This window comes from Odontesthes bonariensis, chromosome 19, assembly GCF_027942865.1.
Source record: "Odontesthes bonariensis isolate fOdoBon6 chromosome 19, fOdoBon6.hap1, whole genome shotgun sequence".
Lineage (NCBI taxonomy): Eukaryota > Metazoa > Chordata > Actinopteri > Atheriniformes > Atherinopsidae > Odontesthes > Odontesthes bonariensis.
In genome coordinates this window covers 10,818,250-10,844,875 of record NC_134524.1, presented here as the reverse complement: position 1 = coordinate 10,844,875, position 26,626 = coordinate 10,818,250, and the positions used below count along the sequence as shown (strand labels likewise).

At 45.5% G+C, this 26,626-nt stretch overlaps 1 protein-coding gene across 6 annotated transcripts; it reads left to right on the top strand.

Moving 5' to 3' along the window:
• The first annotated feature begins 1,497 nt into the window (after positions 1-1,497).
• Positions 1,498-26,615, top strand: zbtb4 (zinc finger and BTB domain containing 4). Of its 6 annotated transcripts, XM_075450570.1 has the most exons (4): positions 1,498-1,857; positions 4,098-4,163; positions 6,435-6,566; positions 17,971-26,615. In XM_075450570.1, the coding sequence occupies exon 4, from the start codon at positions 17,987-17,989 to the stop codon at positions 23,531-23,533; it is 5,547 nt and encodes a 1,848-aa protein (XP_075306685.1). In that variant the 5' UTR covers positions 1,498-1,857; positions 4,098-4,163; positions 6,435-6,566; positions 17,971-17,986; the 3' UTR covers positions 23,534-26,615. The 6 variants fall into 6 exon arrangements, with proteins under 6 accessions (XP_075306685.1, XP_075306687.1, XP_075306686.1 ...); XM_075450572.1 differs by lacking the exon at positions 4,098-4,163; XM_075450571.1 differs by lacking the exons at positions 1,498-1,857; positions 4,098-4,163 and having other exon boundaries at positions 6,423-6,566.
• The last annotated feature ends 11 nt before the right edge of the window (positions 26,616-26,626 follow it).

The window sequence follows — 26,626 nt, the reverse complement described above, 5'->3', positions numbered from 1 at the left end:
CGGCTGGTCATATAAGTATAGATCTTTTAAAAATATATCACTGTTGACTTTCGGCTGTCGTGCATTAGCAATCTGGCTAAAGCTCGGACGAGCTAAATTAGCTTCCCTACATCGACGTGTTCACAATCCCCGATTGTTAAATGTTGCGTTTACACATCCTCGACCGTTCTTGTACACATTTAAGACAGATTTTAAAGGGTTATATAACATTTTTTATAAGTTTCCACCATTCACTGTGTTTTTGTATAAGGCGACGAGGCCTGTCGGTTTAGCTTTGCATTAACTGTTACGCGACAGTTGGTCTCTGGATAACTAACTCCCCGTTTCTTTAAGCCACTTCTAATTGCGTGTGTAGTTGGTTTGCATAATTCACAGTGATATCTGTCTGCGAGATGATTTTTTTATTGTTAATTTGAGGGTCGTTGTTACCGCTACAACAACTAGCATACTTCTCCATTAGCGGCCAACATGGCGGTGTTCGGCTTCTTGTTGTGAACGAGGAAAGATGGAGTCTGGAATATTCTTTTCTTTTGGCTCACTTGTCGAGCCAGATCACCCTGTACAATATAATGAAACACTCGAGCTTCGTGGTAAGACAAGAAAGGACTTGGTCAGTGTTTTATTTTATTATTGTGAACCTGGTAAGTTATTAAACGTTGAAAGTGCCTGGAAGGTTGCTAGCCAGGATTTCCAGTAGTCTCGGCTCCCCGTCGATAAATGGAAACTTGAAGCCATTTTGTTAGCCAACTACGCGTATTTCGGTCTGTTATTGAACAGATAAGGTCGTCGCTCTATTTAATATTTCGTTACTAATAGTTCAGTGTACCTCGGTCATGACAGAGAAGACGTGTTGGTATTTTTATTTAGTCATTATTCAGTTTTGGTGTGTCAAGTAGTTCAAGTATTAGCCCTGTCCTCAAAGAGAGATAAATGTCTTTAGCTTGTTAGACAATATTTTAAGTAAGAGACGAGAACAAATAACTTTTTGTCTGTGTTGATACCTTTCTACTTTCCACGACTTGAAGTTTAACCAGTGTTAAGGTAAGAGCTTTTGAGGGCCATAAATCTAATACTCTATTTACTAATGGTGGGCTGTTAGGTATTGAGTACTGAAATATGTTCATGTTGACTGCTGTGAGGTGTCTCTTCTTTAAAATGAAGTGGAAGTAGAAGCTAAATAGTGGTTAAATTACCCTTACTGCTATGGTTGCATAATCTCAATCTTGTCTAGTGTTTATCATGTGAACCGTCTGTAACAGTGCCCAGAAGAACATTGTTGTCATATTGTATTACACTTGCTACAGCCTTTTGTTGAAATAAAGATTATGAAGCCATTCGATGGGTTGTGTTTCATCCTTTGTGGATCATTTCAAGGGTGTTCTTGTGTTATTTAAATGCATATGCATGTTAAAGTTACTTAATGAGACCGGTAGCTGGTTTCCCATCAGTCACTAGTATAAGCGTGCCAGTTTCCTATCTTTTGCATTCTACAGAGCCATGAAGATAAGCATCAAAGAAGCCGGACGGATGACAAATCTACAGTATCCATTTACTCACAGATAAACTGTTGTGTCATTTTAACAAGTTTTTACAAATCTGCATGCCTGCGAGGTTGGGAATGCAGAGATGACTGACAGTAAATCACTTTGTTCACCATGTGCCATGCTATACCATGAGTATACAAAGGATTCCTTATTGACCAGTTGGCTCCCTCCTCTGGCTCATATTGAGATTGACCGCCATTGCAAAGATATTGCACAACCATATTTTCAATGCGGATGTCGATCCCATGAGGCTGTCTTAACGTGCTCCCTCTACCGCTCCAAGAGGGCTGGTGCACAGAGTCCAATGTGTCAGGTATGTAACCAGAGAGGAATTCAAGCAAGTGCCAAAAACAGCTAACGTGGTTCTTTATGCATCCCCACAAAATGTCAGCATAACACCAGAGGTGAATGCCCCCTTTTGTTTGGATTGATAATCAAATAAATTGTATTAGATGCATGTTGATCAGCCTGTGACTCGTGCACGGAGTGAGTGTTTACATCAGTGTTGTAATGTGAAAATTCCTGTGAGAAACAATCTGAACTAAAATAAACCCAAACACTGTGAAGAGGGACTTTTTTTCAGATTTACACGACTACTGTATTTTAATATTTGTTTAGCTGTTTCTATTTCACATGTCTGCCTAACTTGCAGCCGTTGTTGTAAATTAGTTTAGAAGCAAGTTTTTACACAAAATTTTCTGATTTATGAAAATAAAATAGACATCCCTAGAATTTATTTTATGATTGTTCACTCAAATTTCAATGTGTACCTATGATGATACAACACTAAATTGTAGATTTGGTACTTAATTTTGCTCATGATACCTATGAGCCTCTTTTACATTGTTGATTTGTATAAAATGATGTCTGACTTAGTGATGTCATCATTTCATGGCTTAAATTTAGCTTCAGAGGTCTGAGAAAGATTGTGCTTTGTTTGCTAACTTATAATATGTTAAACGCTGCTCTAATTTGGCCTTTTTGATTATTTTATTGGCCACATTTTCTATTTTTAAATCTGTAGAAAGTGTTGTACAAGTCTTACATCAACGGACTGTCATAGATTTGGTAGCCGAGCATTTATTACACCATCTGTGCGGGTGGATGAAGACGGATGGTGAACACATGGCATTTCATTTCCATTTATATGTGTCAACATAGCCACACGTGTCTTTTTCTAGAGAAATTCTTGTCTTTGAGAGGTTAAAATTCACGTATGTAGGGGGAGCTCTTGTCTGGTGATGTCAGCCTGACAGTGTGTGTTCTCAGGGGTTGGAGAGGAGTAAGGGGAGGAGGGGCTGCTTTGTAGCAGCAAGGAGGGTGGGAGGGACACACAGATGCAGAGCCTTGTAGGAGGAGCAGAGTATTGTTTTTTTTTCAAGCTGATTCAAAATCTAAAATCCTAAAAACTTAAACTAAACTCTGCTTATTTCACCATTGTGTGTGAAGTGCAACCCGACAAAAAAAAACTTTATCTAAAACCTTAAAAGTGTTTCTGTACTTTGAATAAAACGTATTAGCGGAGTTTATCGTTGATATTTTGTGTTTTAGTTAAGTTTGTAAATCAGAACACCTGCTCACAGGATCATCACAACTTAATCATAATTTGACAGACCAAAACTGTAAATGTGTCCAGTTATGGGTGTTAGGAGTCTATATTTTGCTGGTAAAATAAGAGTGGATCTGTTAATACATCAACAAGGGAGAAAAAGAGGAAAATTAGGCTCCATTTTCCCTTAAGTTAGGCACCAGGAAGCTGTTTTGTAATAAAAACTGGGTGACGCAGGGTCGGAGACATGTTCTGAGAGCCCTTTGGAACAGGCCAGCCCATTTCTGTTCACAAGAGAATGTCCTGTTCTTTAGGTGTTTGTTTTGGCAGATGTCAGCCTCTGCCAAGCGTCTTCATCTTTCTTTCATCCTTCCCTCCGTCATTTAAACGCTCTTTGAAGCCTTCCATATTCTCAGCCTCTGTCTTTTATGCAGGATTTCTTTTTCAGTCGGCTCGTTTGCAGAGAATTCAGGAATGTTAAGTCAGCCAGTGCCCGACACTCAGGATACACCAGAATTTTGTGTGAGATCTATGCTTTGTTAAAGTTCTTTCAGCCTCTTCCTGGAACTATCTGGGTGCTAAATTAATTGCTCCCGATCCCACCTCGCGCTGCAATCGGCTTAGTGCTAATCTTGGGCTCTCAGTGCGGCCAACTCTTGTCTGGGTAACGCCGCTGCACCGAGCTGTCCGGTGCTTTCCTCTTCCAAGGTTTTGACCCCTGGCACAGTCTTTCCTGCTCTCGTTTGCCATGCACCTTTGTTTCACTGTCATTCTCTTCTCACTCATTAAGCTTTAGGAAAGCTTATTTTTTATGCTTGTCATTGTGAATCAACTTGGCATATCTACCTGTTTTTGCACGGTCAAACCTTGTAGTAATTTGACTGCTTTTCCTCCCACAAAGAATCGTCTTTCTAACTACTCGAGCCGTCTTTGTACTTTCTCTGACTCCCTCTTTCATGTTCCCAACTTCCCTTTTTATGCTCCCTTCCCTTCATCTCTCACAGAGCTTCAGGGATGGCCACATGTTGTCTCCAGCGGCTCTCTCCTGGACGTCCCTCCTTTCTCATACGGTTTGTCGGCTCTGCTGTCATTACCTAAAATCGTCTGCTTTCCTATTCCTTTTTCTTTTTTCATTCCTACGTCAGCGCTGCGGTTAGTGATTTAAGATTTCATTCTTGATAACTGTTGTCATAACTCAGAAGGCCTTCCATCTCGTGTGACTTGCTCGTGTTTCAGGGACTCGAGCTTCTTATTGAAGTGCCTGTGTGCTATTTAAAGAGGCGTGCAGAAAAGTCGGCTTGTTTACAGTTCCCTCAAAATACAGGCTGTCTAGAAACAGGAAGTACCATCGCCCCGAAGCGCAGCAGCTCTCAGCCAACATGCAGCCACTTCCTCCTCCTCCTCCTCCTCACAGCTGAGCTGCGGCTCCAGCAAAACAACCCTCATGCTTATCAGAGAATTATGCACCCCTCCCCTCTGCTGCCCGTCCTCCTGAATGGCGCACATACACAGCAGGCTTTTCAGCCCTCCACCGTGTCCTATCTTGCTTTCACCTATTCTCTTACGCTCACAGTCCCCCTCTCTTCCCAACTGCCGTCCATTGCCAGTACAACATGCCTGAGTAGCTGCCTGGAGATGAAGGAGCTAATTAATTTGATTTAGCTGTTCTCTCTCTCTCTATCAGGCAGTGGAAAAAACAGCCGTCCACCCCACCTCCCACCCTCCTCCACACCATATCAGGCACCCCTCCCAGATGATTTTCCACCTATCCTTTCTAGTCTCCTTTGGTAACGTCCACACTCCAGACCTTCTCTTCCTCCTCTGCTGTTTTCTTTCCTCTTACACAACCAGATTTTGCCAGCGATTTATTGCACATCGAACTGATTGTAAATAAAATGCCAGCTGTAATTCTCTCATGTTCCCGACACCCATGTGAATCCTTTTCTTTTTTCCCCCCTCAACATCTTATATCTCGTGTGCCCAGGGACAGTTTGTGGGACTCAGCAGTGTTGCGCCGCTCACGCAAACATGCTTCTTATAGCTCACTGCGTCTGCTTTTTCAATCGAAGAGTTTGGTGAATATATCCATTTTTTTGCGTCATCTGATACTTCGATGGATCCGCCTAACACGGCCGTGTCACAGTTAAATATCACTTATCAAATACATGGATGAATCCTATCTTTCAGTGTGCCCACAGGACATATCCAGAGCCTTTAAATACTGTGGGCTGCAGACATGTGCCGATGAAAGCCTCTGAGTGATGTGTGTTCCAGGCCTTCAGTGTTCAACCAGCTAACTCTTCTTCTGAGAATTAAAGCTATTCTCAGATGGTTGAGTTTCGTCTCTTCTTCCATTCAGAATGCAGAGAAAGCTTCTTCCACTTCCCTGCAATTACAGAAAAGTGATTTTATCATTCAACTCGGCATACTGGTTCTGTTTGCTTGGGTGGGTGGGTGGGTGGGTGGGGAGGGGGTCCAAATGTTTCTGCGATCAGCAGTTTTTTTCCCCCATTAACTCTGGTGTCATTTGATTGGGATTCCACGTCCATGTTAAATGATTTAAGTCATCTAAAGGTGATTTACATTGAACTGCAAAAGCAATCTTACACAGTAAGTCCTTAGAAAAATCAATAATGGGAAATAAGTGTGGAAATGGTGTTTTCTACCGGTGTTCCTATTTTGTCAATCATCTGATGACAGTCTTTACTCGTCTTGTGATCCCATGTTGGTGTCCCAATCATTTCATTTTTTTACCGTCTTAAACAATAACAAAGCAAAACATGAATCGTGCTTCTGCTTGACATGTTAAATACGTGCAATTAGTGTCAGATGCACGGCACCGTTTTAAAGCAAAAAAATAAAAGATCCTTTAGTTTTCCAGCATTAACACAGTTTAACAAAGTTCATGTGAAAATTACACAAATTGTTTGCATAGTTTTGTTTCGTAAACAACTTTTTAAAGTGTCTTTCTCTACACCTTTGACTGCTCTGAAATTGACTTGAAAAGTCTCCTCTGCACTGTTACTGGCAGAGATTTGGAGCTGCACATTACTGAGCTGCTGCCCTGATATGTCTTTATAAACAACAGAGAAGTGCTAGCTGAGGACATGTTCCAGCACGCTCATCTCACCCCTCCCTTGTCTACTGAGGTTTAATCAGGTTACCCAATGTACCGCTGCTGTATCTGTGAGACAATGCTGAGGGATTAAACACCCTTTCATCTGTGCTCATGTCTGGAACAAGTATAAACCTTTGTTCTGCTCTTCTGCTCATGTGCTTTGCAGAGAAAGCCTGTGCTGTGGTTTCATTCTGCTTTTCCGTCCTCATGTGTGTCTTTGCAGGCCACAGACACAGGATTCGCGTCGGCCCTGAAAAAGTCGCTGCTTCCTCTTTAAGAAGCCACCGACATTTGAACTCCTCAAACGTTGTTTGACTTCCCACTTTGATCTCAGTCCAAGTCAGCTGGAGAGCAGGTTAGTCATCCCTTCCTTCAGATGACTGAGGATGTTTACTTACACTCGAACATGCCTTAGGATATATTCGCACAAGTATCCGTGCAAGGAGGAACACAACTTGAATGTAAGAAGAAACGCACTTTATGTAGTGTAGAGCTATGCAGTGTTTCTGCTTGTGTTACTAATGTCTTTAGATGGTGGTAGCCACCACTTCCAAGTAAACATCAATCCATAGATCTGATACACAACACCCATGGAAAGCATTGTCTCAGATGAACTCGTTGTGAGAAAAACAGCCTGGCTGCAGGTGTGACCGTGCATTTTGGGAAACTGGCCAGGATGGTGAACTTTTCCTTCCTTGTCGGTTACAAGACGGCTGAGTCATGCCACTGTTTTACTGGAACCACAAAGCACAGTTTGCAGGTCAGTACGGGGCAGATTTGACGTCTGAATTAATTAAAGGTACCCTGTTGAGTTTCATTGTTGACAAAAAAAAAATCCCAAAATAGTCTCTGGCTTAAATTTCATTACGTTTGTTTAAAGCTGGGAATAGCAAAATATTTATCCATAGAAATGGCTAAGATGGTTACAGCTAGTGTGAGAAAGTATCATCTGATATCAGACAGTGTTTCACTCTAAAGCCGCTCACTGGGACTGCTTTTATGGTGTCATTTTCAGCCACAGTAATACTATGTCCCACACAGGGGACATAAACATGGGACATTTGACAATAGTGGCTTCATCAGTCTGGTAAAGTGCTGGCATTTTGTCGTTCAGTCAATATTTAAAAATGAGAAATAACATTGGGTAATAAAGCCTGTGATTTATGAGGTTGGATTTTTTCCCTCAGCAATATGACCCTGTCAACTAAAGGTAGCCAAACAAGGATGAAGTGGACGTGTAAAACATACAGCGGATGGGGAAGATACTGCATTTAGTAAATATGGCTCAGTAGGTACAGTTTACATGTCTGAGAGTGTGAGCGTGAGTGTGTGAGAGTGTTTCGTAGAGCTATGTGGTCATTACTTAGTGCGTATAAGTAGGAAATAAGGCTGTATGTATTTCAGTCAAATGGGGGAGTGTTTCTTCAACCTTTGAGTGGTCAACAAGACGAGAAAGATGCTTTATAAACGCACATGCGGTGTGATAAGCTCCTCTTATTGCTGTCCCATTCTCGAAGGTTTAATTGGGCTGTCACTTTTGTGCACAGCTCTTGACAACTCTAGAAGAATGTTATTTTTCACTTTACATGGGTTCACTGTCTCTACTGACACTATCTGCTGTGTGTGTGTGTGTGTTAGAAAAAGAGGAGAAACTGAAGCACAGCCGTAAATTAAACTGAAACTCCATAAAGAACGCCATCTTTTCTTTTCTCTAGAAGCTCTAACCCGTATATGTATCTCTCAAGAGTTAAGTTCAATAAGAATTAACATTTGACTCAACAAGTCATGAGGCATGAAGCATGAAGAGTCATGAATTCAACTGAATGCCAAAGATGTGTTGGATTCGGCAGATGTTAGAACTTAAACGTTTGAATAATCAAGTGGCCAAAAAATCAACCACTGCAATTTTAAGTCATACAAATGATGTTGATTGATTTATCACCTCATGTCGTTTCCGAATATGACTTTATGTTGATTTAAAACTTAAAAGAACACTTACGTTGCGCAGTTTGTGACGTAAAAAGTGTGATTAATCTGTAAGCATTTCTCTCTTTGGTGCCACCAGCACCAGAAACCAAAAGGAACAGCGCCAGATATCAGTCTGTGTCAAGTCAGATACCTGATAGGTTGTAGTTTGTTGAGCCTGCCCAAACTGTCATTTAAGTCGTGAAATGTGAGGTAGAACTAGCAGAGAAAAGACCAACTCACTGAAGGACAGCCGCTCAGGTGTAGGATCGCCTTACTGCGCAGTGCACTGTGACAGAGATAATTCCCTTATTTAAATGTAACAGGATGCACGGTAAGGAAAAAAGGCATTTTTAAGAGCCTGCATTTCTGCCTTTAATTCTCATGAAACATATTAAATGTAAATGTAGATATATTTTATTTATACAGCCCTTTACAAACAATCGTTACAATGTACCAAAGTGCTTTACAGCAGGTAATAAATAAAGAGAAGAATAAGTAAAAACAAATAAAAACAATAAAAGAACAGTGACAGCAATAAAATACAACAAAATCAAATAAGATAAAAGTGTTTAATATTTAAAAAAATATTAAATTGAGCATTAACTTTCAAAATTGTGTTATTCAAGACACATTATGTGTAACAGCAGAGAAGAATTTAACCTGAGATTTGCTGCTTTAAGTCGTTTAAACTCCACATTAGTGACACATGGCTGGAGCGATGCTACTGCTCAATAACTTGAGAAATATCTTTTACTCGAAGAGGACAAACAAACAAGGAAAGAAGTAACTGCACAGGTTACCTGACAGTGTGTATAACCATATCAGACTGCTTGTGGTTTTTGTGGAAAGTGCTGTTGTCAAACATACTAAAAGGAAATATTCCTTTAAACCCATTTAGATTTTAATCTGGCAAGAGAATCTTTTTTTGGTAAAGTGTTCGCGAAACTACAATATTTGTAACTTCAATTCAGCCGTTGTTTTCATACGTGTTGATCAGATGATGGTTGAACATTTCCACCCAAAGTCCTACGTCAGTTTCTACACCTTTGTATATTCAGATGTGTGTGCGTGTCGCTTGATAGCACAGCTTGAAAAGCTACGATCACGTTCAGCCAAACAACCATGAATAGGCACGGATGGACAACGGGGTGTCTCAGAATACAGAGTCGGTGACTGGCTGCAGCCACAGAACAATGCTGGTACACATGTGTGGACTGAGCGGCTGCCCTCCTGTAAGACACACACACACACACACACACACACACACACACACACACACACACACACACACCATTGTCTTTGCCAACGGGCAGTTTTTGTCTCACACATTCAAAGGGTTTCTTTTCTTTGTCTTTCCTTACTGACATGATTTTATTTCCAGTTTTCGTGTTCTCGATCACGCACACCCAGTATGCTTTGAAGACGTGCAAGAGTGCATGAGAGAGGATGGAGTAAGGGGGCGGTGGGGGGGGAGAAAAAAAGTTTGTCCAACTCCATGAGCCAGAGAGGTCACAGGAACAACACCCAATCCTAGAGCGGTTCCCATGGAGACAAGTGTGGCAGCGTACAATGAGAGTGCGAGAGAGAGTGATGAAAGAGAGGGAGAGAGGGAAAGGGCAGGAGGAGGAGGGCGGGTTGTTGGCGTCAAGGTTCAGTTGGTGTGTACTTGTGGGAGAGTTGCTGGGGGGAATGTGGACGGGGCGGACTCCACTCAAAAGGACAGTGGGAAGTATGATGGGGCTGAAGCATAACAGGACTCGAACATTCTTCCACCCCAACCGGCACTTTTCTGCCCTCTTGTTACAGCTCACAGAATACTTCCTGATCAAAGACCGCAGAGGGGGAACACAGATATATGGAATTTCCACTGACCGTGGCGTGCCCGGCCAGCAGAAACCGGAGCGGAGGGAGTTGTTGTTGTCAGGCATTTACATGGATACAGATGAATCTGAAATGATATCCAACTATTCAGGCCTGAAGTTGCATCGCCAAACACAACAGTAGCGTGTCGCCTGTAGTTCTAGTTCAGCCCCGAATAAACCCGCTGACCTAAAAGCAGTTCATTCATATGACTGACATCACCGGTGGTAACACTTGAACCCTTTTAGCTGATCCCATGGACAGTCGATCAGTGTCCCTGCCCCACTTTCTGTGCCTGTTAAACCACCTCTTTTCTTTTCACTTTCTTTTTTTTTTCGTACCAAAGCTTTCCCATGGTTGTGCTTCCCAGACTCTGACAGAGTTGTATAATGTATGGAGGGACCAAAGCATAATGTTCTGGCCACTGTTTTAGGACATCATGTTGGCACAATAGCGGCGCATGATCCAGAGGTTTCACCTTATTTTCAACCTGGAGTAATTACTCCTCTGTTAGATTGGACAGATTTAAAACACTTTACAATGTACTCGTGCATTAGCCTGCAAGTGCTTTTCAAAGCAGTAAAATACGTTGTTACAATGTTACACACCACTATGGGACGTTAGGCCCTGAGACCCCATGGCTTCAAATGGTTTCACTGGTGTTTAAAAGAACGTGGCCCCACCATAGCAGGCTTCTTATGAACGATATGAAGAGTTGACTCGCAGGAACAGTCCAATTAAAGAAGTCATCAAGCTGGATTGCTCTTTGGCCATTTTCAGACATGCACTGCTGCCCCCCGTTATTTTCCAGAGATATTTCGGAGGTAGCTGCATGTAAAAACCCAAAAGTCCGCTACATTTGCTCTGGCCTCAGAGTGATGATTGAGCATGTATGTGGGCGGTAAAGGTAGCCGCTTTCTCCAGAGTATTTACAGCTGTGGGAGTCTCCTGCTGGGAAGTGCATATGTGAACAGCCACAGAGGAGAAAGTCTGGAGCGTATTTTCAGCACAGTCCTCTGAATTTTCTGGTTTTTATATGTGGAAACGTCTTGTGTTTCCAGATTCAGTCTGACGTTACCGTCGCTTCAACCGGTTTTATTTTAGAGAGGGGACTATCCGCCCGAGCTTAACGTCCTTTTAGGACTGCAGCGTCCCCACATTGGTGGGGTGTTAGAAGTTAAGCAGAGCAAAGGAAAGACATTGGACTCTGTTCCTCCATTTCAGGACGTGGCGCAGCTTGATGAAGGCTTGACAACGACGTTAGGCCATCACAGCTGACTTACTAATTGTTAGATCTCCACCGGCGCTCATTGGACCAGTTGTTTTTAGAAAAATTGTAATGGGCGGGATTGTACGTTTGGACCCAGCCCATTATGGGAATTGTAGTATCCAGTGTTTGTTTTAGGACTTGACTCATACCAGGGACGTGGAATCAGGATATCGCGGCCTCTGCTGCAGCTCATAACGCTCTAAACTTTATGGAGGCGCAGTGTTAAATCGCTTCTTTAATGCCTCCATTTTTCCCTCAACTTCACTTGTTTCACTGAGTGCTCCCATCCGCCATCTGACTGCCGCCAGTTTGTCCTGCCTCTGTCTCACTTTCCTGCTGTCTCCCCTCTCCCTCCCTCAGTCTGTCTGTCTGTCCTTGTGCCCAGGTTTTTTGAGTTGGCGTGGTTCCTGTTTGTTTTCAGCCATTTTGGGGACTTGCAGTCCTCGTAACAAACTGCTTAAATGGCGTCCTCTTGCTTGCTTGCTCTCCCACTCTGTCTCCCTCTGCCTCTCCCTCCCTCTCCCTATCGCTGGGCTTTGTGTATATAAAGTAGTGTGTGCGTGCGTGCACGTGTGCATGCATGTTGGAGAGAGAGAACAACACTTCCAAATAAAAAGAAGATTGGATTCAGTGGGGGGGAGGCGGTTTAGGAGGTGCAGAGGGTGGAGGGTGGTGGGGTGTTCACTTGCTGGAAATTTGAAAAAGCGCAAAAGCACCGAGAATCGTGTTTCAGAAGCAAAAACTGGTGCGAGCGAGGCGAAGAGAGCCGGAGACCAAGAAAAGGGGAGTGAGTGAAGGAGAGCAAGCAAGTTCGAGTGTGAGAATCGCTCCTGCCCTCTGTCTTCACACACTGCTGCCTGTATGTGTGTGCATGTGTGTGTGTGCGCCGCCTCTCCCAGCGCTCGCTCCCTCTCCGTCACACACACTCAGACGTGCGCACACACAGACCGAGGGGGAGAGAGGGAGTGTGAGGGGAGAGAACACATCGCAGCAGAGATGCAGCAGGAGGTTTTCCGAGGTACGTTCTCTTGTATGCTTGCCTTCCTGAGAGACAGACTGAGAGAATTAGAGGCAGAGAGGCTGAATTCTGTTGTTTTCCTGCTTGTTTTTCTGCTTCACTTCGCTGCTGTGTGGCGGCGGTTGCTCCGTGCATGAAGAGGAGGAAAAGATTTTTATTTTACTCTGCGCGTTTCGGGGTGTGAGTGCTGTTGGGTGTGTGTATTTATACAGTGTGTGTTTGGAAGCATATTTCTGAGTGTGTGTGCCTGTGTTAGGTCTGTCTGTATGCGTGTGTGTGTGTGTGTGTGTGTGTGTGTGCGCCAGTAACAGGCCTTGTCTCCCTCATCCTCCCCTCTGTTGCTGACGCACCACGCAGTTCTTTTTCAAGAGCGATGACTCGTTTTGCGACTGTGATGAAACTTTTAATTTAGCTAAGGTTTTTGCATTTCCGTGATTCACCGCAGGTGGGAGGGGGGACGGTGGCAAACACACTCCAGAACAGACGTTAAACATGAGGTGGGATTTTTTTGGGGGGGGGCTCTAAATAAGCTGGGACAGTCTCCCTCTCCTGCCTAAACTTACTAACAACATCAGTAGAAGTGTTTTCTGAGGAAAAACTTAAATGTTCGCGATGGTAAAGATCTTTAACTCCATCAGCTGGGTTCGTCTCTTATTTCAGTTTTGGGTCGCCAAACTCGTCCTCCATTTTACCAGCCTGTTGTTTTGCTGTCGGTTTTCTCACGTCGAGCAGCCGAGGGTATATTGATGTCCCTAACACTGTTGTTGCTGCTGAAAGCCTTACTTCTTTTCCAAAACAACATAGCATCTGCTGCCAGCTACTCCACATTCCTGGTTTCCATGGATGCCAAGCCAAGCCCCTGTGCTCAACGTATGGAAAATATGATCCACACTGCCACAGGGTCGGGGTCATAGGTCAGACAATAGGAAGTGTAGTTTCTCGCCGCTCTGTGGTGTAAAAAAGAAAGTGATGTCATCGCCGTCAAAGTCTTCTTAATTCAGTCATTTATGTGAAGGTCACTCATTAGATAAATTATGTGCCTTTGGGCCTTTTCTTTGTAGCGCTCAGATTCAGATGTTGCCATCTTTGAGCCGGTTGACAATGTTTACAATTTATTTTTAAAAAGTGACGAACAGATGTGGACGCATTCAGGAAGCTGCTGCAGCGCTCTGCTTCACTCCTCCACCGTAGTGGTTGCAGTTTACGGTGGCCGTTGTAACACTTTGACTCAGCTTTGCTAATGCTGAATGCTTCTCAGTTGTTTGAGACTCAGAACTCCAGCAGGGCTTTCACACAGCCTGCAGCAGGGACTGCTAGTGTAAATTGAAAATGATTTGGGGGAAATTACCTCAAAAAGGTCACCGGTGTTGTGCTGCTGCTCTCCAGGGGTGCTTTTTTTTTTTTTTGGTTAAACTGTGTCCTAATGCCTCCCATGGTCCTGCTGCAGTGAGCGGAATTATGAGAATTGCGTGCTGGGCTGAGAGCTAACAGAGCATGGAGAGAACGTCGTTTTAGGCATGTGGAGGTTTGCTGGTGCGTGGCCTGGCATTCAAAATCACCACAACACGGCAGTTTACACATGAGGTGGGGGCGCGCTGCCAGTCACGCTGAGGGGGATCTGAAAGACAAGGAAACCATAAAATGTGAACATGAGATGTGTTTGAAGTTACCCCTACATCCCCCACCACAACCACTCCCCGACCCATACCAACATCCCCTCGCCTCCTCCCTCGTTCCCTCCCTCCTTCTATCCCATCTGGCTGGCTCAACCATGTGCTGTTGGCCGGGGGGTTGTGGAGAGTCCAGTAGCTGCTGTTGCTAACAATGCCCCCTCCCCTTATTTACACACCCACAATTTCATACGCACGCACACACGGCCTTGTCCTCACACACCAACGGCTGCCTCGATAGTTGGACCCTTCTGGCTGTGCCTCAGTGGGGAGAAAGCCCTGCTAACGCCTCCCTCTTCCCAAATGCTCCTCGCCGCTGGCTCACCGGCTGGAACACCGAGACCCCCCCACATTCTGCTTTTGGGCACTCCCCGCTACCATCACTCCTTTTAGTAGTAACACCATTTCACTTTGTTAATATTAAATTAGTTATATTACTGAAAAAGAGAAATGCACAAATCACAACGTATATCAGCGTCGAGCTGCTCTTACTCTTTAAAGGCTTCCTTTGCAATGAGGGATACTCACAGACTCGTCAGATGTGTTCACTGTCAGGCGGTTTTCTCGTGTGATGTTGGGAGACTCGGGTCCAGACATTGTCTGAGGTTGCCCTTCTTTCACATGTAGCACACTGCAGGTGATTGTGCGGGTCAGACGTGTTCTCACAACTGGAAACACTCTGTTTGGTTTAGACGAGGGTGGTGCCTGGGTAAAGTTTAGGAGGCAGGACATCTCCAGACAATTACCTGCTGTATTCTCACAAGTGCTCACTTTGACATTACGCAGACTGTGTGCTGGTGGAACTGGCGAGGTAAAAGTACGCTCAGTGTCAGATCAGGCTGATTTCAATATTTGTGTTCACGTAAACAGCTTCGCTGAAGTGCATTTGTAATAGTTTCAGTTAAGTGATTCAGATCATCGCTCAGCTGTTGGCTTGTTTACAACCAGTCTTAATGCCTCTACTTTGCTGTAGAAATGTTGCGTTTTTATTCTTTGGCAGCTAATTTGTCGAGTACAATAATCTGGCTTGCACTATGAAAATTGGTCTTAAAAAATAAGGACTTGGAACAGCAGAGATAATTTAAAAATTATTTAAAATATTTAAATAAGATCAGAACAAATGTTAGATATTTATGTTCTGAATCACTGAATTTAGCTGGTTAAAATCCGACCTTTTAATCCTCCGCTGTGGTAATAATGATGATCGGGTGAAGCATCCTAAAAGTAGTTTGTCTCCACAAAATCACTATACTTGTGGTTTGCATTTTTGCTGAACTTTTCTTTTGAGGTGGAAAAAAATTGAATCAAACTAACGTGGTTACTAACAGCTATTTGCCGATCAGCACAAGCACCAGTTTCAGTGAGGAATAAACAGATTGCTCAACGTCTGGTTCAAGGCCTTAAGCTGATGTACCAGCCAAACTCCTCTGTCGTCCTGCCGCCTGTTATGCAAGTCCACTTTAGCTGTGATGATGTTCCTGCTGACTTACTGACTGCTGTATTCAGTAGATTACCAACTAAGGGTTTCCATGGTCATAGCGTCAGGTTTTCATATGCAAATGAGAAAGTTTGCCAGGATCAAACAGAAAAACTTTTGAAACTTTTAGGTGCAAAATCAAAGCCGGATTATCGAACCGCGACAGAACGTGTAAAAGTCGCGCTGCGCTGACAAAGGGAGACTTATCTACGCGTTTGTTTGATTTGTTTTGTTTGAAAAAGTTCTGAATAAAATCCTCTGAATAAAAAGCTGTAGCTGAGGTTGCTTTTTTCTGACATTTGTCGTTTGGTATGTAACACAAATAGAATCAGTGCAGGCTGACAGTGTGCCTCTGTGCCCTCGTCCCATCAGTGAGGAGTCATGTGAAAGCTTTTCGCTTTTGGTACGCCGTGCTCTGCGCTTACGCGAGTCCTCTTTGCTTTGCACCAGCTGAGCACCTGCTCGTGTTATGAAGTTTTTGCCACAAGCTGAAATAGATGAACACTTTATAGACCAACCACCCTGTTTATTTGTGCAGAACATCCTGTTGCAGAGAGGTGTGGGAACAGGCTTTCTGTTTGTTTTGATTTTGCTTCAGGGTCCTCATGGTCACATTTGTTTTTGTGCCTACGAGTTTTACAGACAAATTAATGTGTCTTGATGAGTGTGTTCGTTCATTTGCATAAATGAAGAAGAGGTTGGAAACAGTATTTGCTGCCTTTTCTATGTTGCGCTCAGATTTCTGTGTGTGAGTAATTTCAGTCCAGCTTAAGCGTGTTAACGCTGCCTGTCACAGTCAGACAGCGTGTCGTGCAGCCTCTGCCTGTACAGCAGCTGTGTGCGTCACAGGGAGATAAAGTAGAAGAACGAGGGGGCGTCATACGCATTTCCCTGTCCGCGGCGCGAGCATCAGATGAGATGGTGAAATTTTTTGAATTAGCACTGTCTCTTAGTGTGTCTGCCCACTTGTAGCAGGCTGTCGCTTGCCATAAGGGATTTCCTGCTCAGTGTTTATTGTGCAACAAATGTGAGCGACAATGAAGGCCTGTGTCAATACAGGGCGCCCAAATATGGCGAGACAGGATCGCGGGCCTTTGTTCTTTTTTAGACGTATATCTTGAGAAGGCACGGACCTGTTTATGCACTGAATATGTCATTAAAAGGCACTTATGTTTTCCCTTTGTTGACTATACATCACTCCAGCTGTGTTCCAGTTGGAGGCCATGCTGCACTCAGATTCACCTTTCACTTTTGAATATCATTTACAAGTGGGGCCCGTCCATGTTGAACTACTTTGTTTATGCCCGTGTGTCCTGCTTGCGGGCATCTAGGAGTGTATGTACGGTGCATGTATGTGCAGCTCGGGTCAGTGTTTGCCTGGGCTCCTGTCTGTCTGACAGTGCGGCGTGTCTTTTTCAGTGCCCCCGTCTCCTGCCGTCTCACTAACCCTCACTCTCTTTCTGTTTCTGTCACCCTTTCACTCTCCCTCATCCTCACCCTCTTTCCCCCCCCTCTCTCTTTCTCTCTCCCTCCTCTTTCCTCTGCAATAACAGTGCTGACCTAGTTTCTGCCTGTTCAGGGCTGCCTGTGGAATTTTACAGCGGCCTGCCCTCCTGGCTGCTTTGCTGCTTGAAAACGAAGGCAGAAAAGCATGACTGAGGATTTTTCTTCTTGTCGCATCATTACAGCTTTATAGTGTCGCCGCTCTTCTCTCCAATCTGTTGTCCTGAACACACGGACGCATTTCTATGCTAACAGCAAACTGTGCATCTGCAGCTTTCTTATGGGAGATTGTAGCAGTACCGCATCCACTAACGTAGCTGTTAAATTTAAATGGAAATGAGAATAGTTTGTTGCTAATCTTCTGCAGCTTAGCTCAGATTGTACCGGATGCAGAGGGTAGAAAAACATCCCTTCTCTTTGCACATGCATGCAATCTTCCTCCCTTCTCCTCTTCTCTTCTTTCCTTCCCTCCGCCTTCACAAATGAATGGTTAGAATCATGCCTGGCACATTTTAGCCCCTGCCAGGAATGGCTAACAAGGCTCTTGCTCAAGCAGCAAGAGAGCGCGACTATTTTTATGCGTGTTAGGGCCACAGATGTAAGTCGGCACTCTATTCTGAGGGAATCTTGATTAAATCTGAACGTCCTCCAATTAGGCATAGGGAATGTTGTGTCACAGCAGAGGGAGATGGATCTCTGGAATGCGTTTCTGAAAGCTTGGCTTTGGCACGCTGAAATCTAAACCAGCACTGCCGCAGATTCATTCCTTCCCCCTGCCCTCTCCCTCCTTTCACTCACCATTCCTGGCTGAACAGTTGGAGTTCAGCATTGCTGGGGCATTTGGTTCGCTTTGTCGTTTTCTAAAAGCGTTCCGTCAGGATCATGATTGCTTGTGCAAACGTTTCGGGTGTAATCTTAGGTTTTTTTCTTTATGCTAATGTACAGATGGTTCATTCATTTGGATTATAGTTTCTTTCTGTTTTTTTTCTTTAGATTTCGGGGGCTGGTCATGGTGTCCGGAGAGAAGGTGTGGGACCTCCACCATGAGGGCCTTATTCAGCCACATCTGAGAGAACATCACCTGGCTCCTGGCCTAACCTCCCGCTGTGACCCCTCATATATTGCAGCTAAGGACGCCGCACTCCACCAAAGTTGGCGGTTGTCACCGTTGTCTTCCCCGCTGCTGTCTTCAGTGGCTCTTAACACCCCTCACCGAGTTCAAACCTCCTCACCGTTACGTCCACCTGTCAGTTTGTACAGCCTGAGTAATACTGAAGAACTACACAAACCAGTCCACTGTCCTAGTGTGGCCTTTCAGTCTGAAGAGGAGGAGGAAGAGGAAGCTGAGTGGTTGGACATGAAGGGAAAAAGGCTTGGAAGCCGTGGAGAGGTTACGATGGAGGACAAGCTGGAAGATATGGGTGATGGACCTAAAAATGCAAAAATCACCCTGAGCTTCCCGCTTAGTGCAGCCCCTCTCCCAACGTCTCTGACCTCACCAAGCCACTGTCATAGCTCTTCCTCGTCCTCCCCTTCCCCCCATCGTCGGCGACCATCCTCCAAGAGCTCAGACAAAGGGTCACTGTGGAAACTGGATGCCACCATGGACGTCAAGCACAGACCTTTTAAGCCCCCAAGACACGACAGCTCTCCATCTTCTTCACCATCCTCCTCCTCATCTCCCATGACAGCGTCTGCATTTATCAGGAAGGATATTAAATCCCTGCCTCCTCTTAAGTGCTCCAAACTCAGTTCAGAGACTCAGATTCACAGGTCACCCCCAAGATCTTCCAGTGGGCCTATGGGGGGCTGTTTTGGTGGGGATGGATGGGATGAGAGGCGCAGGGTGTCCAATGGTACAGCCTCGCCCTCTCAGACTGCCCAGATTCTCTTCAGTCTGGGCACGTCAGCCTATCAGAGAGGAGGGGATGCAGACAGGAGAGAGAAACTGACAGGAAGGCCAGCTGGAAAAGCGGGAAGCCCCCATGGACCAAGTCTTCATCCACCCACCCTCCATCTCCCTCCTCCATTACCTCCACCGCCTCCCCCACCTTCTGAAGGTCTTACAGCACCCCCGCACTCGTCCTCCTATTCCCCCACCGACAGCCTGAAGCCAGAGCTGATTTGCGGGGTTTGCCATCGGCTTTTCAGCTCAGCCTCCTCCCTCACAGTCCACATGCGGCTGCATCGTGGCAGCCGCGCCCTCAGTTGCCGTTACTGTGGCAAAGTCTTCATCCACAGCAAGAGACTGCAATCCCACGAGGGCTCCTGCAGGGTGCCAGGCCTGGCCTCCAACAGCCTGCGCCCTCCCTCTCTCACTGTACAGCCAAAGGAGGAGCCACTGGAGGAGGGTGAGGTGAGAGTGGAGGGGGGAGTGATTGTGGGAGAAACAGACATCAGCAAGGCGCGGCCTGGGAAGAAAGCACGAAGCCTCCTGGCACGTATCCAGGGTGATGATGCAGCAGGCGCAGAGCTGCTGGCGGGTGATGAGAACCATTTTGTGAAGGTGGTAGATGGCAATGTCATTTACTTCTGCTCTGTGTGTGAGCGTTCCTATATGACCTTATCCAGCCTGAAGCGTCACTCAAATGTGCACTCATGGCGGCGCAAATATCCATGCCATTATTGTGACAAGGTCTTCGCCCTGGCTGAGTACCGCACAAAGCATGAGGTGTGGCACACAGGAGAGCGGCGATACCAGTGCATCTTCTGTTGGGATGCCTTTGCCACCTACTACAATCTCAAGACGCATCAAAAGACCATTCATGGGATTAACCCCAGCCTCATCTCTAGTGAAAAGACAGCCAATGGGGGTTATAAGCAGAAAGCTAATGCCCTCAAGCTTTACCGTCTTCTCCCTATGCGCTCCCAGAAGAGACCCTACAAGACCTACAGCGACAGCTTGCATAATGGCCTTCTACTGCCACCAGCTGAAACACCTTCCCTCTCGCTGCCTGGCCTGGGCTGTGCTCTGGGCCCGGGGGACCTGCAAAGTCTCATCACAGGGGCCCCCCCTCAGAGTCTAAAGCCTGATCCTGATGCCTTTCCTGATGGTTTCCCTGTTTCTGTTGCTGCTGAGCACAGGAACCTGTCTGCACTAACCCCCCTCCCCCAGACTGATGTGCCCCAAGTTAGAAAACATGAGAGTGAGGCCCTTGAGTCAGAGCAGGGACGAGGCAGTGGCAGCTTCAAAACATCCAACAGCAGCAAAACCAAAACTCTCAAGACTGGTCGAGGCACAGAAATGAGCATGCCTTCTGTAATAACATATGGTCATACAAAACCCTCCGTCATAGTTCATGGAACAGCAGTGTCATCCTCTGTCATTGTGCATAGCAACCAGGTTACATCTGGAAGCGAAAAAAGCCCAGTCCATAGCCCATCTCCTGAAACTGGCAACAGTCACACTTCACTCAAGGGCAGTCCTCGGCCAATCAAAAAACTAAGGGACAGCACAGATAATCATAGAAAGAGGTCAAGAGACAGTTTAGATACCAGAGAGGATGGCACAAGAGGCAGACAAGACACAGAGACAGGTAGATTATTTCACAAATCACGCAAGTCTCATAGCAAGAGTAATATTTCAATCTCAAAGCACCTTTCAGCAGCTGTGGGTTCACAGGCCAAAGAGGCAGGGCCACTGTGCCAGATTACTGTACGCATCGGTGAGGAGGCCATAGTGAAGCGAAGCATTTCAGAGACTGACCTTAGGAGAGACAAGAGCCTTTCTCCTCCAAAAATCAAACGGAGTGAATCATCATCCCTACGTGAAGCCAAGGAACCACGCCAAGCCCCCTCCCACCACCATCACCATAAACATCGCTTCCAGAACAGAGCCAACCTGGAGGCAGAGGGTGATAAGGAAGCAGAAGACTGTGAAGAAGAGGAGGAGGAGGAGGAAGAGGAGGAGGAGGAGGAGGAGGAGGGCAAGAAAAAGAGTTCCAAATCTCCTGATCGGGTGAGGGAGTATTACTTCCGTAAGGAGGTGCGTGAGCAGGATAGTGACAACGACATGGAGGATAATTTATGGCGACCATATTACTCCTACAAGCCTAAGAGGAAGGCCCAAGCACATCTGCAGAGGGTAAAGAGCTGGCAACGGAAACTTAAATACAAGCGCTCCATCCGACTGAAGAGGAGGGCAGAGAGACTTAAGAGCCTTCTGAATAAACAAACAGAGAAATCACAAGATGAAGAAGAAGACAGCACAATGGAGGAGGCTGAAAAACTGTCAGAAGCTAGCAAAGACAAGCAGGGGGAAAAAAAGAAAGATAATGTCTCTGCCCCTTTGAAAGACAAAAATAAAGATTCAGAGGAACAGGTTAAAGAGGCCCGTCATGAGGTCTCCACCCCTCCTGTGCACTCTCCAAAGCCTCCTCTGTCTACCTCAGTGGCTCCCACAGGAATAAAGAGGCGGCCTTGGACTAATGGGAATGCAGCAGAGTGTGGTACATGTGGCCGCTGGTTCTCAAGCCCTAGGAAGCGAGACAAGCACGAGCTGAGCCATCTGCTGGAGTTTGTATGCCTCTTCTGTCGAGCCACTTTCCCCTCAAGGGACAAGTTGGAAGACCACCAGAGAGCCCAGCACCCAAAGCCCACCGAGGCTCCCTCTGTGCCACCTAAAGGTTGTGAACAAGTTGTAGTTGGGATTAAATCTGTGCCTGAGACTGCAACATATGATGAAGATAAAGGGGGGCAAGTAGGCTTAGGAGGGAGTAATTCTAGTCCAAGTCGTCTAAGCAGAAGAGCACTATCACGACACACCTGTGCACAGTGCCATAAGGTGTGCAAGACATCTTCAGCACTAACTCGCCATATCAGACGCCATGAGTTGAGCAGTTCTCCAGAGAGAGAAAAGGAAGATAACGACTCAGAGTCAAAAGCATCACAGACATTTGTTAACACTTGTAGCACGGAACCAGAAACTGAAATGGGACAAATTCCTAGTGCTCTCTCTGTGTCGGTTATCAGCTATTCAGCACCAGAGCCGCCCAGTGGCGCTAGCTGTTTTGCATCACAGCAGCATGAAGACCATCCAAGCGAACTCACCGGTGAACGTCTGAAATTAGATTTGAGTGAAAAACCCGAACTAGCAGAACTCTCACTTCCAGCTCAAGAGAGAGAACCCAGACCACGGATTTCAGACCCTCCATTAGAAAACCCAGTTAAGCTTAAACCAACTAAACCTGAAGTCACGCCTGCCGCACCATCCACTCTCCAGAGTGTGCTCGTCATGAATGGACCTGACTGTCTCGACTACCGCACCTCCAGCAAAAAGAACCTAGACGGTCAGCTCCACAGAATACCCAGCCCTTTGCACTTTGTGACATCCACCAACACCTCTCCAAATGTGCCCATGACATCACAGACCAGAATAACAAGTGCTGCTCCTCCTGTTTCCATGACAACAACTCCCATCTCTGAGGGGGGATTCATGAGACGGGATGGGGTCATTATGGACAGAGAGAGGCAGAGTGGGAGCGGTACATTTCTACATACAGGTTACGAGGAATCGCCCCTTGTCCAAGATCTCAGAGTCCAGTCCCTGTCCAGGAGTCCCTCTCCAAATGAAGCACAAGACTTGACCATGTCCTCCATACTAGCTCGAGAGAGGGAGATAGAAAGACAAAGAGAGGCTGAGTGGGAGCTGGAGAGACAGAGGGAACGGGAGAGGAACAAAGAAATTGAGAAAGAAAGAGAAAAAGAGATGGAGAGGGCCCAGCAAATTTGTAGAGTTGCTCATCCCTCACAGGACCAGATTCCACTTTTGGTGCCTAAAGAGGAGCCCTTGAGCCCTGTACCATCACCCCAACATATCCCCACTCAAACCACTATGAATGGACCCTCTTCACACAGGCACACTCCCAAGTCCCCCTGCCGGTCCCCCTCAGCTATTGGACTGTTAGCTCAAGCCAGCCGGCAAGTTCACTCCAGTTCACAAGGACTCGACAGGCTCCCGCTGCCCACTGGAGCAGCTGGTGCCAGTGACCGCCCCTCCGCACACGCTCTGCTTCTCCCCCGAGCCCCCCAACCACCTGAGCCAGACCACCAGGACACAGTTTCTTCCAGAGATTCACAGCAAGGGGACGCCACCCCAGTTGGCTACCCCTCCCAGGATTATCCATTACCCCTCATTGTGCCGGACAGCTACCGCTCTGGGAAGAAGCAGGAGGAAAACCTGCTCATGTCCTCATATCCACCTGGGGCACTTCCATTTGGCCCACTGGGAAAAGTGATAGTACCTAATGGCGGCGACCTGGCCAAGCTGCCATTCTATCCAGACCCTTACCAGCTGCTCTACGGGCCCCAGCTCCTAGCCTACCCCTATAATTTGGCAGCACTTCCTGTGGCTGTGAACATGATGGGACCTGGGGGAGACAAGGTGGAGCCTCTGCCGTTCCTCCCCGCCATCTTCAACTACGCAGCCACCGCTGGCCCTTACATGGGTGCAGCCCCTCACCCCCTGGTGACAAACCCCCGGCTGTACAGCGGCGGCGGCGGCGGTGGCGGCGGCGGCAGCAAAAAGCAACGAGACAGCAGCAGCAGCAAACAGTAGGACACAGATGCACTATAAGGAGTATAGTTCAAAGGGGACAGCCTCGTCTGTTTTAGCTGGGAGTGGAAGGGATGTGTGCTCATGGGCTCACTCAGTACACTTGCACAGTACCCCCACCTCTCTTTTATTCTACAGAGATCAGAGGCATTGCAGGAGTAGGTGTGAAGAGAGGGGAAGGAGCAAAGAAACGGGGAGGAAAAGCCAACAGTGAAGTGACGTATCACTAGTCCCCTATCTTTACTCCAGCTCTTCTTTCTCCGTGTCTCTCCTGTCTTCCTGTAGTGTGTTGTAGTTTTAAAGCTCGATTAATCTTCCTCTCCCACTCATTATATTATCTATAAGAATAAGAACTGCTAACAGGGTGTGTGAGTTGTGTGAAAATTTAGTTCAGTCTACTTCCCTTTATAGTCACCGTATAACGAGGGTAAACGCTCTTCAGGGAAGGCTTGTATGGGCTTGGATAAGGGATGAGGCAGAGAAGTCCTTACTCAACAAAGTTGGAGGTGGAGCATTAAGCAACTCAAACTTTGTGTATTTTTGTATGAGCGAGTGAGGTCACAGGAGTGTCCTGTTGAGATGCTCTGTGAGAGTTATATATTAGCATGTACATGCACATGTATGTAGGGATTTGTGCATGCAGCATTGGGCTTAAGCAGGTATTGCTGTGTGTGAGTGAAGGCGTGTCTGTTTGCGAGTGATTGAATGTGCGTATGGACGTCTAGATCATTCCGTGTTAGACGCACACAGCATTCCTACTCTAGTTGGAATCGCTATTGTAGGTCAATGTGTAGAAGTGCATTTAGAAGTGATTCCTCATATCCAAATCATTCAGAAATAAAAAGCTATGGCTGGACGTGAGTGTATGACAATGACAGATCATCTGCGCTTCTTAAGTCTTGACAAACTTGCCGACTTTGTGTCCAGATGACGCTGTAGGATCTGTATAGCATTCACCATAGTTTATACCTTATGTGCACAAAATAGAAAAGTAGTGATCACTTAAAGGGGACACATGTAGCTGCTTTGGAAATGTAGCTGGCCACTGGGTAAGAATTAAAAGCTGGTAGACCATTGCACTTCCATTTTTCATCTCATTTCCTTCAAGTTCAAAAAAGGAAAGGAATAGAAACCAGTCAGCCTTCATCTTGTGTAGCTTTTTCCTCTTTGATTGCAAGAGGAAAAGGCCCCATCTCCTAAGCCAGGAAAAAGAGAGCAACAGGAAAGAAGGAAAAAGAAAAATGGATTCAGGGTATTGAGTTATTTCTGGATAGGAAGAGGAATACGTGGGCACAAAACTGGTGGACTCTGAATCAGAAGGCGCCGCAGAAATCACGCTGGGGGCAAAAGGAAAAGAAAAAAATCCACAATTGAGAGGGGTTTGGGAAAAAAAGCCTGATCTATTTCCCTTCCTGCTCTGTGTCATTTAATAAGAGGTAGGAAAAGGCTGAGCTTAGCAGCCGAAATGGCAGGCCGAAACTCTCCAGATGCCCTCCTGGGCTCCTTTTGTTAAGTGTAATGTTATCTCTCTATGTTTGTTTCGTTAAACTATGTTGTTGTTTTTGTTGTTTAGCCCTCTTACCAGATGGAAGTGGCTTCAGTGAAAAGGGGGAGTAAACTTAAGAATATGAATGTAAATTTAGTCATGAGGTTAATGAAGTACAGCTGCATTAATGGTAGAGTTGGTTTCAGTTCCTTTTTATTGTTTTTTGACACAAATAACCTGTTAAAGAACCGTATAACGTCTGGTATGCATATAAACAGTAGTCCTAGGAACATGTCAGTAAACTTGGGTTCTGTATCCACAAAGTATGAGCAACACTTGCTTCCTAACCGTTTATATCCTCAGCAAATCTGGCATTGTGCACACAGCTTTTCTTTATTTCCTTTTTCTGGCCTTTGGAGCGTCCATATCTCTGTTGAATTTTTGTTCTTCATTATCGACCACAGCTAAATAAAAAAAAATAAAAATAAAAAAAAACACAACACAGAATTAGAAGCCACTTTTGCTTTTTTTTTTTTTTTTTTTAACCTCTAGGAGCTGTTTAACTGTCCCACTCCCCTCGAGCACACTCTGGCTCGCTGCACCTCCTCTGAATGAGCGGCGTGTGTTTCGGAGCGCGTGCATGTGCGTGTCATGGTACTGGTGCACCTTTTGATTCTGGCGGGAGTGTTAAAACAAAGCGTGACCGACTGCAGGGGGCACACGGGCATCCCCTCGGGTGTGGTTACAAGCCTTTTGTGTGTTTTTGGTACGAGTGTGAGTGCGAGTGACTGCGGGAATAAGAAAACCAAAATAAATCTGCCTAAGCAGCGTATCCCTTGGCTGTATATGGACCACCTGTTTGTTTTGTTTATTTTGGGATACTTTTCTGTGAGTTAGTTTCAATGTAAAAAAAGAAAAAAAAAAAGCCTTGCTGTCTCCAGTTCACTATCTCAAGCCATTCCTGTAGATGGACATGTTTGTGTTTTTGGACCATTTCTTATGCCATAGTTTGCCATCATGGTTATCATACAGACCAAAAGCATGCAAATCGACGTATTGTAGTGACTGGACTGGAATCTGGTGGTAATAATACAACTATTTACTGTATGTTTAGTTCAAATGAATGTGCCTCTGCTTTGATATTTAAATAATTATCTATAGTAAGATGGAAATCTGCCAGATTTCAGCTGTTAAGGTGCCTTGTTATGGCATAAGAAATTTGAACAGTAACTGAGTGTTTCTTGAGAAATGACAGTATGACTTGGAGATAGTTTTCATGGCTTTATTTGCTATGAAGCTCTTCATAGATGTAGGAGTGTGGCTAAACTGTTTTGGTATCGTGTACATGTCTAGGGTAATACTGTGCCATATAGAGCCCACAGAATATGTTAATGTTATTTTTAAAAGATGTTTTAATGTTGCCTGATGACTTTGTCTTTAGATTTGATACAAAGGCTTGTAGCCACAGCTCTCCCAAAGTCTGTAGTCTCCTTTTTCCAACATTCTTCTTGTCTCGCCCTCCCTTTGTTTCTGTCTCCTTCTTTCTCTTTGCTGCAATCAAACAAAATAAAGTATTAACCTGATGACCCATAAAAATCAGCTCTACTCTC

Coding starts and splice junctions, on each gene's coding strand:
- zbtb4 (XM_075450572.1), top strand. CDS start 17,987: ATGGTGTCCGGAGAGAAGGTGTGGGACCTCCACCATGAGGGCCTTATT.